At 38.6% G+C, this 16313-nt stretch overlaps 2 protein-coding genes across 2 annotated transcripts in view; one reads left to right on the top strand and one right to left on the bottom strand.

Annotated features, from left to right (window-relative positions):
• Positions 1–16313, top strand: part of EXTL3 (exostosin like glycosyltransferase 3) — a 92562-nt gene that overhangs the window by 25643 nt on the left and 50606 nt on the right. The window lies entirely within an intron of this gene.
• On the bottom strand, positions 9243–10306 carry LOC112825685 (ras-related protein Ral-A-like). The gene has a single exon (XM_073892544.1). The coding sequence runs from the start codon at positions 10151–10153 to the stop codon at positions 9536–9538; it is 618 nt and encodes a 205-aa protein (XP_073748645.1). The 5' UTR covers positions 10154–10306; the 3' UTR covers positions 9243–9535.

The following is a 16313-nucleotide window of genomic DNA, read 5'->3' as shown; positions in this document are numbered from 1 at the left end:
ATATATATATATATATATAGCACATCTTCTTTATCCATTCATCTGTTGATAGACATCTGGGCTCTTTCCATAGTTTGGCTATTGTGGCCATTGCTGCTATAAACATTGGGGTGCAGGTGCTCTTTCGGATCACTACATTTGTATCTTTTGGGTAAATACCTAGTGGTGCAATTGCCAGGTCATAGGGTAGCTCTATTTTTAACGTTTTGAGGAACCTCCATACTGTTCTCCAGAGTGGCTGTACCAGCTTACATTCCCACCAGCAGTGTAAGAGGGTTCCCCTTTCTCTGCATCCTTGCCAACATTTGTTGTTTTCTTACTTGTTAATTTTAGCCATTCTGACGGATGTGAGGTGGTATCTCATTGTGGTTTTGTATTTCCCTGATGCCAGGTGATGTTGAGCATTTTCATGTGTCTGTTGGCCATTTCTAATGTCTTTGGAGAAATGTCTGCTCATATCTTCTGCCAGTTTCTTGACTGGATTATTTGTTTTTTTGGTGTTGGGTTTGGTAAGTTCTTTATAGATTTGGGATACAAGCCCTTTATCTGATAAGACATTTGCAAACATCTTCTCACATTCTGTAGGCTGTCTTTTGGTTTTGTTGACTGTTTCCTTTGTTGTGCAAAAGCTTTTTATCTTGATGAAGTCCCAACAGTTCATTTTTGCTTTTTTTCCTTGCCTTTGGAGACGTGTCTAGCAAGAAGTTGCTGTGGCCGAGATCAAAGAAGTTGCTGCCTGAGTTCTCCTCTAGGATTTTGGTGGATTCCTGTCTCATATTTCAGTCTTTCATCCGTTTTGAGTCTATTTTAGTGTACGGTGTAAGGAAATGGTCCAGTTTCATTCTTCTGCATGTGGCTGTCCAGTTTTCCCAGCACCATTTATTGAAGAGACTGTCTTTTTTCCATTGGATATTCTTTCCTGCTTTGGCAAAGGTTAGTTGACCATAGAGCTGAAGGTCCATTTCTGGGTTCTCTATTCTGTTTCATTGATCTATGTGTCTGCTTTTTTGCCAGTACCATACTGTCTTGATGATGACAGCTTTGTAATAGAGCTTGAAGTCCGGAATTGTGATGCCATCAGCTTTGGTTTTCTTTTTCAACATTCCTTTGGCTCTTTGGGGTCTTTTCTGGTACCATACAAATTTTAGGATTATTTGTTCCAGCTCTGTAAAAATGTTGATGGTATTTTGTAGGGATTGCATTGAATGTGTACATTGCTCTGGGTAGCATAGACATTTTCACAATATTTGTTCTTCCAATCCATGAGTATGGAACGTTTTTCCATTTCTTTGTGTCTTCCTCCATTTCTTTCATGAGTGTTCTATAGTTTTCAGAGTACAGATCCTTTGCCTCTTTGGTTAGATTCGTTCCTAGGTATCTTATGGTTTTTGGTGCAATTGTAAATGGGATCGATTTCTTAATTTCTCTTTCTTCTGTCTCATTGTTAGTGCATAGAAATGCAACTGATTTTTGTGCATTGATTTTATATCCTGCCACTTTACTGAACTCCTTTATGAGTTCTAGCAATTCTGGGGTGGAGTCTTTTGGGTTTTCCACATAGAGTATCATGTCATCTGTAAAGAGTGAGAGTTTGATTTCTTCTTTACCAATCTGGATGCCTTTTATTTCTTTTTGTTGTCTGATTGCTGAGGCTAGAACTTCTAGTGCTGTGTTGAACAGCAGTGGTGATAGTGGACATTTCTGCCATGTTCCTGACCTTAAGGGAAAAGTTCTCAGTTTTTCCCCATTGAGAATGATATTTGCTGTGAGCTTTTCATAGATGGCTTTTATGATATTGAGGTATATGCCCTCTATCCCTACACTGTGGAGAGTTTTAATCAAGAAAGGATGCTGTACTTTGTCAAAAGCTTTTTCTGCATCTATTGAGAGGATCATATGGTTCTTGTCATTTCTTTTATTGATGTATCATATTGATTGATTTGTGGATGTTGAACCAACCTCACAGCCCAGGAATAAATCCCACTTGGTCGTAGTGAATAATCCTTTTAATGTACTGTTGGATCCTATTGGCTAGTATTTTGGTGAGAATTTTTGCATCCATGTTCATCAGGGATATTGGTCTGTAATTCTCCTTTTTGGTGCGTCTTTGTCTGGTTTTGGGATCAAGGTAATGCTGGCCTCATGGAATGAGTTTGGAAGTTTACCTTCCATTTCTCTTTTTTGAAACAGTTTCAGAAGAATAGGTATTAATTCTTCTTTAAATGTTTGGTAGAATTCCCCTGGGAAGCCATCTGGCCCTGGACTCTTGTTTGTGGGAGATTTTTGATTACTCCTTCAATTTGCTTGCTGGTTATGGGTCTGTTCAGGTTTTCTATTTCTTCTTATTTCAGTTTTGGTAGTTTATATATTTCTTGGAATGCATCCGTTTCTTCTAGATTGCCTAATTTGTTGGCATATATTTGCTCATAATATGATCATATAATTGTTTGTATTTCTTCGGTGTTTGTTGTGATCTCCTCTTTCATTCATGATTTTATTTATTTGGGTCCTTTCTCTTTTCTTTTTGATAAGTCTGGCCAGGTGTTTATCAGTCTTACTAATTCTTTCAAAGAACCAGCTTCTAGTTTCATTGATCAGTTCTACTGTTCTTTTGGTTTCTATTTCATTGATTTCTGCTCTGATCTTTATTATTTCTCTTCTCCTGCTGGGTTTAGGCTTTATTTGCTGTTTTTTTCTCTAGCTCCTTTAGGTGTAGGTTTAGGTTGTGTATTTGAGACCTTTCTTGTTTCTTGAGAAAGGCTTGTATTGCTATATACTTCCCTCTTAGGACTGCCTTTGCTGCATCCCAAGTGTTTTCATTTTCATTTGTTTCCATGAATTTTTTAAACTCTTCTTTAATTTCCTGGTTGACCCATTCATTCTTTAATAGGATGCTCTTTATCCTCCGTATATTTGTGTTCCTTCCAAATTTCCTCTTGTGATTGAGTTCAGGTGTTTTTTGTTTTGTTTTGTTTTTAATTTGAGAGAGAGCATGAGGAGGGGGGCAGAGGGAGAGAGAGAGAGGAGAGGAGAAGCAGACTCCTCACCAAGCAGGGAGCCCAATGCGGGGCTTGATCCCAGGACCCCGGGATCATGACCTGAACCAAAGGCAGCCGCTTAACCAATTGAGCCACCCAGGTGCCCCTAAGTTTAAGTTTTAAAGCATTGTGGTCTGAAAATATGCAGGGAATAATCCCAGTCATTTAGTACTGGTTGAGAACTGATTTGCGACCCAGTATGTGATCTATTCTGGAGACTGTTCATGTGCACTTGAGAAGAATGTGTATTCTGTTGCTTTAGGATGAAATGCTCTGAATATACCTGTGATGTCCATCTGGTCCAGTGTGTCATTCAGAGCCCTTGTTTCCTTGTTGATCTTCTGCTTAGGTGATCTGTCCATTGCAGTGAGTGGGGTATTAAAGTCCCCTGCTATTATTATCAATGTGTTTCTTTAATTTTGTTATTAATTGGTTTATATAACTGGCTGCTCTCAAGTTAGGGGCTTAAATATTTACAATTGCTAGATCTTCTTGTTGGATAGACCCTTTAATTATGATATAGTGTCCTTCTTCATCTCTTATTACAGTCTTTGGTAATAAATTAATAAATCTAATTTGTCTTATATAAGGATTGCTGCCCCAGCTTTCTTTTGATGGTTCATTAGCATGATAAATGGTTCTCCACCCCCTTACTTTCAATCTGAAGGTGTCTTTGGGTCTAAAATGAGTCTTTTATAGACAACACATCAATGGGTTTTATGATTTTTTTTATCCAATCTGATATTCTGTATCTTTTGATTGGAGCATTTAGCACATTTACATTCAGAGTAACTAGTGAAAGATATGAATTTAGTGCCATTGTATTACCTGTAAAGTCACTCTTTCTGTCTGTTGTCGCTGTTCTTTCTGGTCTATGTTACTTTTGGGCTCTCTTTTCACTTAAAGGATCCCCTTTAATATTTCTTGCAGGCTGGTTTAGTTTGTTTGTCCTGGAAGCTCTTTATCTCTTCTGTTTTGAATGTCAGCCTTGCTGGATAAAGTATTCTTGGCTGCATATTTTTCTCATTTAGCACTCTGAATATATCATGCCAGCCCTCTCTGGCCTGCTGGGTCTCTGTGGATAGGTTGGCTGCCAGGCTTATGTTTCTACCCTTGTAGGTTATGGGCCTCTTGTCCCAAGCTGCTTTCAGAATTTTCTCTTTGTCTTTGAGATTTGCAGATTTCACTATTATATGTCAAGGTGTTGACCTATTTTATTGATTTTTGAGGGGGGTTTCTCTGTGTTCCTGGACTTGAATGCCTCTTTCCTTCCCCAGATTGGGGAAGTTCTCAGGTATAATTTGCTCAAATAAACCTACCCCCCCCTTTCCTCTTCCTCTGGGATCCCAATTATTCTAATATTGTTTCACTTTATAGTATCACTGATCTCTCAAATTGTCCCCTCATGATCCAGTAGTTGTTTACCTCTTTTTCTCAGCTTCTTTATTCTCCATCATTTTGTCTTCTGTATCACTGACTCTTCTGCTTCATTTATCTTAGCAGTTAGAGCCTCCCATTTTCTATTGCATCTCAGTAATAGCCTTTTTGATTTTGACCTGTTTAGATTTTAGTTCTTTTATTTCTCCAGTAAGGGATTCTCTAGTGTCTTCTGTGGTTTCTTTCAAGCCTAGCTAGTATCTTTATAATTATTGTTTTTAAATCTAGTTCTGACATCTTACTTATACCCATATTGATTAAATCCCTGTCAGTGAGTACTGCCTCTTGTTCTCTCATTTTTTTTTTTTGCGGTGAGTTCTTCCATCTTGTCATTATGTTCAGAGAAGAGTAGATGAAAGAGAAAAAAATAAAAAAAAAAAGCAACAATGACACCAGAAAAATATATACTAAACAAATCAGAAGAGATCAGAAACCAAAAAAGAAAAAATAGAGAATAAAATCAAACAGAAGGTGAACAAAACAGAACATTATAGTAGATCCCGGATGTATTTTGGTCTGTTTGTTAGAAGAAACTAGATCCCAAAATTGTAAAGTAAGACAAACTTACATACATATACAAAAATAAAACTGAATACAATGAAAGGAAGCCAGAAATGAAATATATATATACATATATATAATATAAATGTAAAAATGGAAGTTAAAAAAGACAAAGAGTTGACAAATAAGAAATTAGATGAAAAGGGAAAAAAAATTAAAACTGAAAGACTAAAGAATCGTGAGAAAAAAACGACGAATTCATATACTGATTTCCCCTAGTGCTGGAGTTTTGCAGTTCTCTGTGATCAGTAAACTTGGTATTAGCTGGAACTTGGTATTCCTGCTGGTTTTCTGGGGGAGGGGCCCTTTTGGCTGATTTTCAGGTGTCTTTGCCTGAGTGGAATTGCAACCCCCTTGCTAGGGGGCCGGGCTCAGTGTAAGTGGCTCTGGATTGCTCTATGGGGCTTTTGTTCTCTGAAGGCTTTCAGGACCAATTTGGGGGATGAAAACTGCAGCTTCCCAATCTCCAGCCCTGGAGCTGAAAGTTTGTGCCCCTGACTCTTCAGTGAGCCCTCACAGAAAAGCAGTCAGTCACTCTTGTCTTCCTGGTTTCCGTCTGCACTTGGGTGTTCACCCAGCCTGTGACCGAGCATTTTTATCTCAGGCATGCGACCCCGTTTCAAGTCTCCAAACTTAATGGTGCGTGCCAGTGCTGCTCCTCCTGGGGGAGGGAGTGGGGTCTTGCCATGGTTTTGCCTCTTGCTGCGCCCCTCTCAAAGAGCAGTCGCTCGACTGGGCCTCAGTTTGCGGTTTATGGCAACATTGAGCACGAAGCCCACACTTGGGCTCACTATTTGCAGCTGGCTTCCCTGCTGCGATGCTTGGGAACTCTGCCACACTTAGGCACCCCTGTTCTTTTTGTGACCCCGGATATCCTGAGACCGACCATACTGTCCCACCTGGGATTCTGCCCCACTTTGCCATCTGAGCGCCCTTCAGGCAGGGGCATCCCCCCGAGCAGACTTCTAAAAGTTCTGTTTTTGTGCCCTGCTGCTTATACCACTTTCTGGTACCAGGCTTACAGAGGCTTCCTCCCCCTGCAGTTTATCTTCAATGATGTATTGCCTCAGATTCACTTTTCCACAATCCCGCCTTGCAAAAAGTGATTGCTTTTCTATTTGTAGACTTGCAGCAATTCTTTTCTCAGATTGCTGGTTGAGTTCGCAGGTGGTCAGAATGATTTGATAGCTATCTAGCTGAATTCCAGGAACCAGACAAAATCAGTGTCCCTTACTCCTTCACCATCTTACCTCTCTCCCCAGTTTGCTAATATCTTGTTGAAGATTTTTGCATCTGTATTCATCAGGGATATTGACCTGTAATGTACTCCTTTTTTTGTGGTGTCTTTTTCTGGGTTTTGGTATCAGGTTAATACCGGCGTCATAAAATGAGTTTAGAAGCTTTCGTTCTTCAGTTTTTGGGAATAATTTGGGAAGGATAGGTAATAACTATTCTTTATATATGTTGTAGAATTCACCCATAAAGCTGTCTGGTTCTGGACTTTTTTTGGGGGGGGGAGTTTTAAAATTACTGATTCAATTTCATTACTTGTAATTGGTTGATTCAGATTTTCTGTTTCTTTGTTATTCAGTCTTGGAAAGTTGTGTTTCTAGCAATTTATCCATTTTCCTATGTTTTTCAATTTGTTGGTATGTAATTGTAAGTCTCTTATGATCCTTTGTATTTCTGTGGTGTGGGTTGTAACTTCTCTTTCATTTCTGATTTTATTTATTTGGGTGCTTTTTTTTCCCTTGATGAGTCTGGCTAGAGGTTTATTGATTTTGTTTATCTTTTCAAAGAACCAGCTTTTAGTTTCATTCATCTTTTCTGTTGTTTTTCTAGTCTCTGTTTCATTATTTTTGCTCTGATCTTTATTATTTCTTTACTAATTTTGGGCTTGTTTTGTTCTTTTCTAATTCCTTTAGGTGTAAATTTAGATTGTTTATTTGGGATTTTGCTTGTTTCTTGAGATAGGCATATATTGCTAAGGACTTCCTCTTAGAACTGCTCTTGCTTGTCCCATTGACTTTGGAAAGTTGTGTTTCTATTTTCATTTGTGGTAAGGTATTTTTAAATTTTCTCTTTAATTTCTTCATTGACCCATTGTTTTTTAGTAGCATGTTATTTAGTGTGCACATATTTGTGTGTTTTCCAGTTTTCTTATCACTAATTTGTAGTTTTATACTGTTATTGTTGGAAGAAATCCTTGATGTGATTTCAGTCTTCTTGAATTTACTGAGACTTGTTTTGTGGCCTAACACGTGATGTATCTAGGAGAATGTTCCATCTGCACTTGAAAAAAAAATTGTATCCTGCAGTTTGTGATGAAGTGTTTTGTATATATCTATTAAGTCTCTTTGTCCAATGTGTTTAAGGCCAATGTTTACTTACTGATTGTCTAGATGATCTATGCATTGAGGTAGTTGGGAGTATGATATTCCTTACTGTTATTGTATTATTGTCAGTTTCTCCCTTTATATCCATTAATATTTGTTTTTAATATTTAGGTGCTCCCATGTTAGGTGCATAAATATTTATGCATGTTATATCCTTTTATCAGATTGACCCCTTTATCATTATCTAATGCCCTTCTTTGTTTTTTTTTTTTTTTTTTTTTTAGCATTTAAAAAAAGGAAGTTTATTGGTCTTTAAATGGCTCAAATTGCAAATAAACCAATCGGGTAGTGGCATCAGCCTGACATGTGATGCATCCTTGTCAGTTTGCTTCATAGCACCTCAGTACCCAGGAGAGGAAAGGTCTAAAGCAAAGTCACAATGTTAGTGGTTAGGACCCCTGGTTAAATAAGACTGCAGTGAGTACACATGGAGATCGCTGGGCCCGCGGGGCCGGTGTTACATTGGTAACTTTGATTCTGCACATGGCATAGCCTATGAAAAATACGAAATGAAAGATGTACATCTCAAATCCTTTAAGGACAAATATTTAACATGACAAGTCAGATGTAATACCTAAAGAGCAGAGTTCCTAAAAAGCCTATTTTTGTTCACTTTACATACACACCTGTTACCTGGAATGCCTGAACACATCTTTGACTTGTTGAAATTAGGACTGAGCAAAAAAGACGAACTTTGTTGCATCAACTGTCTTAGCCCCAGTCCGAAGAAGAAAAGAAAAATCTGGGTAGCGGTATATTTCCCGTTGAATTTACGTTCCCCAATAGCATGCTAGAATTCGTCCAGTGGGCGCACCACCCAGTGGCGACACAAGCCCATGTCTGGCCTGTGTTTGCCAAACACGCTTGCTGCACTATACTCAGGGTCGACTGCCTGGTGTTAGCGTCAGGAAAATGTGGCTCTGGTGTTCTTCTGATGAGCACGGACTACAGAGACTCCTGAAAACTCTCCCAGAGCCAAGCTGTCACCTCCTGAGCACAGACTGAGAAATTAACAGGTGGCCAGCACGCCCGCCTTCCCCAAGTGTCCCAGTGCACAGTGCAGCAGCAGTAATGACCTTTTTCCTGTACCCTGGTCCAGAGAGACCAAGAGCTTAACACATGTTCACTGCTTGCAGAAAGGGATTTCCAGGGACTAGCATTTTAGAGAAAAAGAGGGATCACTGAAACGTGACTGTGCTGAACCCTCACAGTCTAAAATTATCTTACAAGTATATGCTGGCCCTTCATTGCAAACTACCTTATATTTAATTAAAAGTAATCAAGGTGCTCTGGACCCTTGCTTTCAAGAACCAGAGTATGGCACACATTTTAAATTTGGACAGACTCCTAGCAGATGGTTATGTTTTATGAACCTTCTATATAAAAGTTGTACTCCGTACCAGGCAAATATCCTCTCAACAGGACACACGGGGCGATGGGCCCACAGCACCAGTGAGGACACACCCAGAATGATGTCACTGGGCATTTTTCGGTTTCTAAATTAAGGCATATTCAAAAATTTCCATGTACAAGTTTACACCACTTTTCCACATTAATCACCAGGTAATTGATGCAGGTTCACAGATGAATTACTCTCAATTTAACTATATGCAACAATCATGCCAATAACTTTTCTTCTATATTTTGCATAACAATGGTTAAAAAAAGTGGTACAGTTTAACTACCATGTTCACAATTGTCATTTTTCAAGGCAGTAGAAGACCAAGACATTTTAAAATGATAGAAAATTTAAGCTTTATAATAAACCAGAGGAAGTAGCCTTTCCTCCCATCCCCCCCAACCTGTCTCAGCTCTAACAGTTCCAGAAAGACTGCCCTCGAAACACAAGCCCACACGCTACATTCAGGACCGCGATAAATGTAGGCAATTATGAAAGAAGTTGAACTGTGCTTCTTGGCGAAGCCACATTAATTTCTTTTTTAAGTGAATTTGACTTTCAGTGCAGTTCCAATTCATGCTTTTAGTGATACATAACAATTTCCAAACCGTTAAAGTTATTTCAGTCAATTGAGCCTTCGATGGCAATGCTTATAAATTATATTTATTAGTATGGTCAAGATAAGAGAGGAGTTTGGGCTTTGATTATAAAATGCAGCATCTTTCTCTGATTCTCTTGGCTAAACTTTTCCTCTTCTTTTTTCCATTCTTTTCTTTGCTGTCTTCCATCTTTCTGGCTCGAATTTCCCTCATCAGATCAAAAAATACCTTGTCAACATTAGCTCGAGTTTTAGCAGATGTTTCCACATAGTTAACGTTCCACTGGTCGGCTCTGGATTTTGCCTCTTCTACAGAAACCTGCCTTTTATCTTCTAAATCTGATTTGTTACCAACCAGCAGAAATGGAACGTTCTCATCTTTTACTCTTAAAATCTGCTCCCTGAAGTCGGCCGTGGCTGCAAAGGATTCCATTTCTGTGATAGAGAAGACACAGAGGAAACCCTCTCCGCTCCGGAAGTAGTTGTCTCTAATTGCGGCATAGTCCTCCTGGCCAGCTGTATCCAAGATATCGATCTGCACTTCCTCCCCATCCAGCACTACCTTCTTCCGGTAGCTGTCTGCTTTGGTGTGCTCATAGTCCTCCACAAACTCATCATACATAAACTGTAGGGTCAAAGCGGACTTGCCCACACCACCACTGCCCACTATGATGACTTTGTGTAGGGCCAAAGAATTCTGACCCTTGGGCTTGTTTGCAGCCATCTTATGTCACAGAGTTTGCAGCAAAGGAGTAAGAAGAATCTGCACCGCAAGCCGGTCCACCGCCCCGCGGGCTCCGGAAGCCGCGGCTGAGCTGGCTTCAGCCGGAGAGAGCTTGGCCCTTGTCGTCTGGGCGGCTCCCTGCTGCGAGCGGCAGAAGGAAGAGTCCGACGGGCGGCGGCGGAACCTGGGTGGCAGGAGGAGGAGGAGGACTCGGGGCGCTCCGCTCTCTGGAGATCCACCCTCCTCCTGGCCGCTCTGCGGCAGCCGCCGCAGATTGTGTGGTTTTTTTTTAAGTTTTATTTATTTGTCAGAGGGGGAGCAGCAAGCAGAGGGAGAAGCAGGCTCCTCGCTGAGCAGGGAGCCCGATGCGGGGCTCGATACCAGGACCCTGGGATCATGACCTGAGCTGAAGGCAGATGCCTAACCAACTGAGCCACCCAGGCACCCCCCCCTTCTTTGTGTTTTGTTACAGTCTTTGTTTATAGTCTATTTTGTCTGATATGAGTATTGCTACTCCAGCTTTCTTTTCATTTCCATTTGCATGGAATCTTTTTCTATCCCTTTACTCTCAGCCTTTGTGTGTCTTGAGATCTGCAGTGAGTCTCTTAAAGGCAGCATATAGATGGGTCTTTTTTTTTCTCCTTTTTTAAATTCATTCAGCCACCCTGTATCTTTTGATTGGAGCGTTTAGTCTCTTTACCTTAAAATAAATATTGATAGATATGTACATCTAGTACTATTAGATGTAGACAGCAAATTTTGTTAATTGTTTTCTGGTTGTTTTTGTAACTCTTTTCTGTTCCTTTCTTCTCTTCGTTCCTATTCTTGTGGTTTGATGGTTTTCTTTAGTGTTATGTTTGGGTTCCTTTGTCTTTACTTTTTGTGTATCTTTTGTAGGTTTTGGTTTGTGGTTACTGTGAGGTTCATATATATTGACCTGTGTACATAGCTGATAGTCACTTAAGTTCAAACGCATTCTAAAGGCACTATGTTTGTACCCTCCTCCCCCATTTTATGTTTTTGACTTCATATTTTACATCTGTTTATCTTTTTATCCCTTAACTATTAATTGTAGTTACAGTTGATTTTCTTGTTTATAGTTATGGCCTTTTCTTTCTTTTCCACTTAAAGGCTCCTTAACATTTCTTATAAGGCCAGCTGGAGTGGGCATGGGCCAAGTGGGCCTGTGGCATGTTGCACAGGAACTGCCTTGGTGGGACACTTGGAGCTGGTGTAGGTTTGAGGGTCTGGGGTGTGCTGGGGAGGCCCTAGCAGGCCAGCTAGAGCACCTGTACCTTGCTCCTTTTCATGCTATCAAGGTGGAGAGGCTTGCTGGTGCCTCTGACCCCATAGAGTTCAAGCAATTTTCCTCCCATTTGGTGTACTCTCAAGAGTTAGTAAATGAATTTCTTTCACTTGTGGTGTAGTTGCCCTTGAAATCACTGTTTTCTCGCTGTGTCCTGGGGTATATGAGTCATTGCACAGGTCCCTCAGTAATATCGCTCCCCACTGCAGGATGGTGTTTTGGAGTGGGATTCCTGTCATTATAGTGTCTCTGTCTCTCCTACCCTTTTCTGTGTGTTCCCTCCATTATTATTATTATTATTATTATTATTATTATTATTATTTGTGTGTGTATGTGTGTGTGTGTGTGTGTGTGCAGAAGCTATTCAACAAGCCCTCAGTTCTTCTTCAGGAGGAATCGCTTTAAATATCGGTATAGATTCAGTGTGTCCTTGGTAGGAGGTGAGTTCAGTGTCTTCCTACACTGCCCTCTTGAATCACCAAAATTCTAATTCATGTTTTAAGATGATGATTCTGGTTGCTGTGTGTAGAATGCATTGTAGGAGCAGGCTGACCAGTTAGGTGTTCACTGCTGGGGCAGATGACAGAGAATAAGGCAAGTTATATTGTATTTGGAGTAAAAAAAGAAATCTCTGGAGATTGTTCCTTATCAGTGTTTCAGTGACATTTATTTCTAGATCCTAAGAACTTCATTATCATTTTCCAGAGAATGACAGAAGAGATTCTGAGGGCTTTCTTTTTCTTTTGTGCTTGAGATAATTTAATTAGCTGTTTAGGGAAGAAAGTTCATGCATGCTTTTGGACACTGATGGTAGTTTTGCTTTATTCCAGTAAAAGGGATGGAACTTGATGGGAGAAATGTTTTTGAATTATTGATTCCCATTAGAACATTTGTTTCTATTTACACCTGTGTTCGTGTAAGTTGGTAGCACTAGCAATATTAGATTTAGTATAGTCAGTCACCAGATGACTTAAAAAATATTTTGTTTAGACTCTGTGTAATATATTTTAGAGTTTTAAATATAAGAAATTCCAAGCATATGTAATATGTCTGTATACAGACTACAGTATAATAAACTCCCGTATATCCCCAACATTCAGTGTCAACAATAGCTAGCTCATGGTTAATCTTGTTTCATCTGTACTTCCAAACACTCTTTACCACCCTCATTCATCCTGTTTATTTTTAAGCAAATTCCAGATAAATTGTTTTCTCTATAAAAGTCTCAGTTTATATTTCTAAAAGGTAGGGATTATTTTTTTACAGTTCAATGTTTTAGTTTATTCCCTCTTCTTAGAGTACATAAACAGGTAACTATATATCTGGATGGTTTGTCTTCAAGTGTCAATTTATGCCTCTTGTTCCAGTATAGTTATTAATAGCTATTAATCACTTAAGAGTGTCCTATTTGAACATTAAATTCTGTGGTCACCTTATATACATAAAGGAAGGCTTTTTATAATTGTCAATAAATACATTCATTTTATTTCACTTCATTTCCAGTATAGTTAGCATAAAGTGTTATATTAGTTTTAGGTGTATAATAGTATTTCAGCAATTCCATACATCACGCAGTGTTCATCACCAAGAGTTCACTCCTTAATCCCCATCACTTATTTCACCCGTCCACCCCACCCACCTCCCTACCGATAATATCAGTTTGTTCTCAATAGTTAAGAGTCTGTTTCTTGGCTCGTCTCTCTCTTTTTCCTTTGTTTTGTTTCTTAAATTCTACATCTGAGTGAAATCTCATATGGTATATGGCATTTGTCTTTCTCTGACTGGCTTATTTCACCTAGCATTATACTCTTTAGCTCCATCCATGTCATTGCAAATGGCAAGATTTCATTCTTTTTTATGGCTAAATAATATTCCATTATATATATACACACACCACATCTTCTTTATACATTCATCTATTGATGGGCGCTTGGGCTGCTTCCATAATTTGGCTGTTGTAAATAATGCTGCTATAAACATATGTCTGTATGTATCCCTTTGAATCAGTATTTTTGTATTTCTTTGGCAAATATCCAATAGCATGATTACTAGATCATAGGATAATTCTATTTTTGACTTTCTGAGGTGAGCCACTGTTTTTTACAGTGGCCACACCAGTTTGTATTCCCACCAACAGTGCAAGAGGTTCCTTTTTCTCCACATCCTTGTCAACATTTGTTGTTTCTTGTGTTTTTGATTATAGCCATTCTGACAGGTGTAAAGTGATATTGTAGTTTTAATTTGCATTTCCCTGATGATGAGTGATATTGAGCATCTTTTCATGTGTTTGTTAGCCATCTGTATGTCTTCTTTGGAAAAATGTCTTTTCATTGCTTCTGCCCATTTTTTAATTGGATTATCTGTTTTTTTGGGTGTTGATTTGTCTGATTTTTTTTTTTTTTTTTATATATTTTGGATACTAACCCAGTATCAGATACGTCATTTGCAGATAACTTCTCCTATTCCATAGGTTGCTTTTTGGTTTAATTGATTGTTTCTCTTGCTGTGCAGAAAGTTTTTATTTGATGTAGTCCCAATAGTTTATTTTTGCTTTTGTTTCCCTTGCCTCAGGAGATATATGTAGAAAAATGTTGCAATGGCTGATGGTCAGGACCTTACTGCCTATACTCTCTTCTAGGATTTTTATGGTTTCAGGTCTTACATTTGGATTAGGTCTTTAATCAGTTTTGAGTTTATTTTTGTGGATGGTGTAAGAAATGGTCCAGTTTCATTCTTTTGCATGTTGCTGTCCAGTTTTCCCAACAGCATTTGTTCAAGAGATTGTCTTCTTCCCATTGGATATTCTTTCCTGCTTTGTTGAAGATTAATTGACCATACAGTTGTGGGTTCATTTCTGGGTTTTCTAGTCTGTTCCATTGATCTGTGTGTTTGTAGTTTTTGTGCCAGTTCCATACTGTTTTGATTACCACAGCTTTATAATATAAATTGGAAGTCCGGAATTGTGATACCTCCAGCTTTGGTTTTCTTTTTCAAAACTGCTTTGGCAATTCAGGGTCTTTTATGTTTCCATGTAAATTTTAGGATTTTTTTTTTTTTGGTCTAGTTATGTGAAAAATGCTGTTGGTATTTTGGTAGAGGTTGCATTAAATATGTAGATTGCTTTAGGTAGTATAAACATTTTAACAATATTTGTTCTTCCAATCCATGAGCATGGACTATCTTTCCATTCCTTTGTGTCATTTTCAGTGTCTTTCATCAGTGTTTTATAGTTTTCAGAGTACAGGTCTTCACCTCTTTGGTTAGGTTTATTCCTGGGCATCTTACTGGTTTTGGTGCAACTGTAAATGTGACTGATTCCTTAATTTATCTTTCTGCTGATCATGTGGGTTTGGTGTTTTCTCTTACTAATATTATATATGATGTTGATTGATTTGTGGCTATTGAACCACCATTGCATACTGGGATTAAATCCTACTTGATTGTAGTGAATGAGTTTTTAATGTCTTGTTGGATTCTGTTTACTAATATTTTGTGAGGATTTTTGTATTGATGTTCAAAGATATTGGCTTATAGTTCTTTTTTTTTTTGTCGTGTCTATCTGGTTTTGGTATCAGGGTAATGCTGGCCTCATACAATGAATTTGGAGGTTTTCCTTCTTCTAGTTTTTTAGAATAGTTTGAGAAGAATCAGTATTAACTCTTCTTTAAATGTTTGGTAGAATTTGCCTTTGAAGCTGTCTGGTCATGGACTTTCATTCTTTGGGAGTTTGTTTGTTTTTTAATTTTATTTTATTAGGTTATCACCATACGTTACATCATTAGTTTTTGATGTAGTGTTCTATGATTCATTGTTTGCGTATAACACCCAGTGCTCCATTCAATACGTGCCCTCTTTAATACCCATCACCAGGCTAACCCATCCCCCCACCTTCCTCCTCTCTAGAACCCTCAGTTTGTTTCTCAGAGTCCTTAGTCTCTCATGGTTTGTCTCCCCCTCCGATTTCCCCCCCTTCATTTCTCCCTTCCTACCATCTTTTTTTTTTTTTTAACATATAATGTATTATCTGTTTCAGAGGTACAGGTCTGTGATTCAACAGTCTTACACAATTCACAGCACTCACCATAGCACATACCCTCCCCAGTGTCTATCACCCAGCCACCCCATCCCTCCCACCACCCACCACTCCAGCAACCCTCAGTTTGTTTCCTGAGATTTAAGAATTCCTCATATCAGTGAGATCATATGATACGTGTCTTTCTCTGATTGACTTATTTTGCTTAGCATAATACCCTTTAGTTCTATCCACGTTATTGCAAATGGCAAGATTTCATTCCTTTTGATGGCTGCATAATATTCCACACACACACACACACACACACACACACACACACACACACACAATGGAATTATTATATATATATAATATATATATTATGGCTCAGCTGGTTATATATATGTAGTTCTTGTAGTTTTTTGGTATAGTCTTTAGGGTTTTCTATGTGTATATATATATAATATATTACAACAATATATTGTATATTTTTGATAGATATGCATTTATTGCCATTTTAGTCCTTGTTTTGTGGTTGTTTCTGAAGTTTTTCTCTGAGGCTTTTCTTTCTCTTTCATGGTTCACTAGTTTTCTTTAGTGATATATTCGGATTCCTCTCTCTTTATTCTTTGTATATATATTAGTAGTTTTTGATTTGTGGTTACCAATAGGTTTATTTACTTACTGACTTTTAAAAGATTTTTATTTATTTATTTGTTAGAACACAAAGAGCAGGCAGAGGGAGAAGCATGCTCTCCACTGAGCAGGGAACCCTGTGCGGGACTTGATCTCAAGACCCTGGGATCATGACCTGAGCCGAAGGCAGATGCTTTACCAACTGA

This window comes from Callorhinus ursinus, unplaced genomic scaffold, assembly GCF_003265705.2.
Source record: "Callorhinus ursinus isolate GAN/ISIS: 27379988/994484 unplaced genomic scaffold, GSC_fseal_2.0 scaffold4, whole genome shotgun sequence".
Taxonomy (NCBI): domain Eukaryota; kingdom Metazoa; phylum Chordata; class Mammalia; order Carnivora; family Otariidae; genus Callorhinus; species Callorhinus ursinus.
This window is presented reverse-complemented; position numbering and strand designations above follow the sequence as displayed.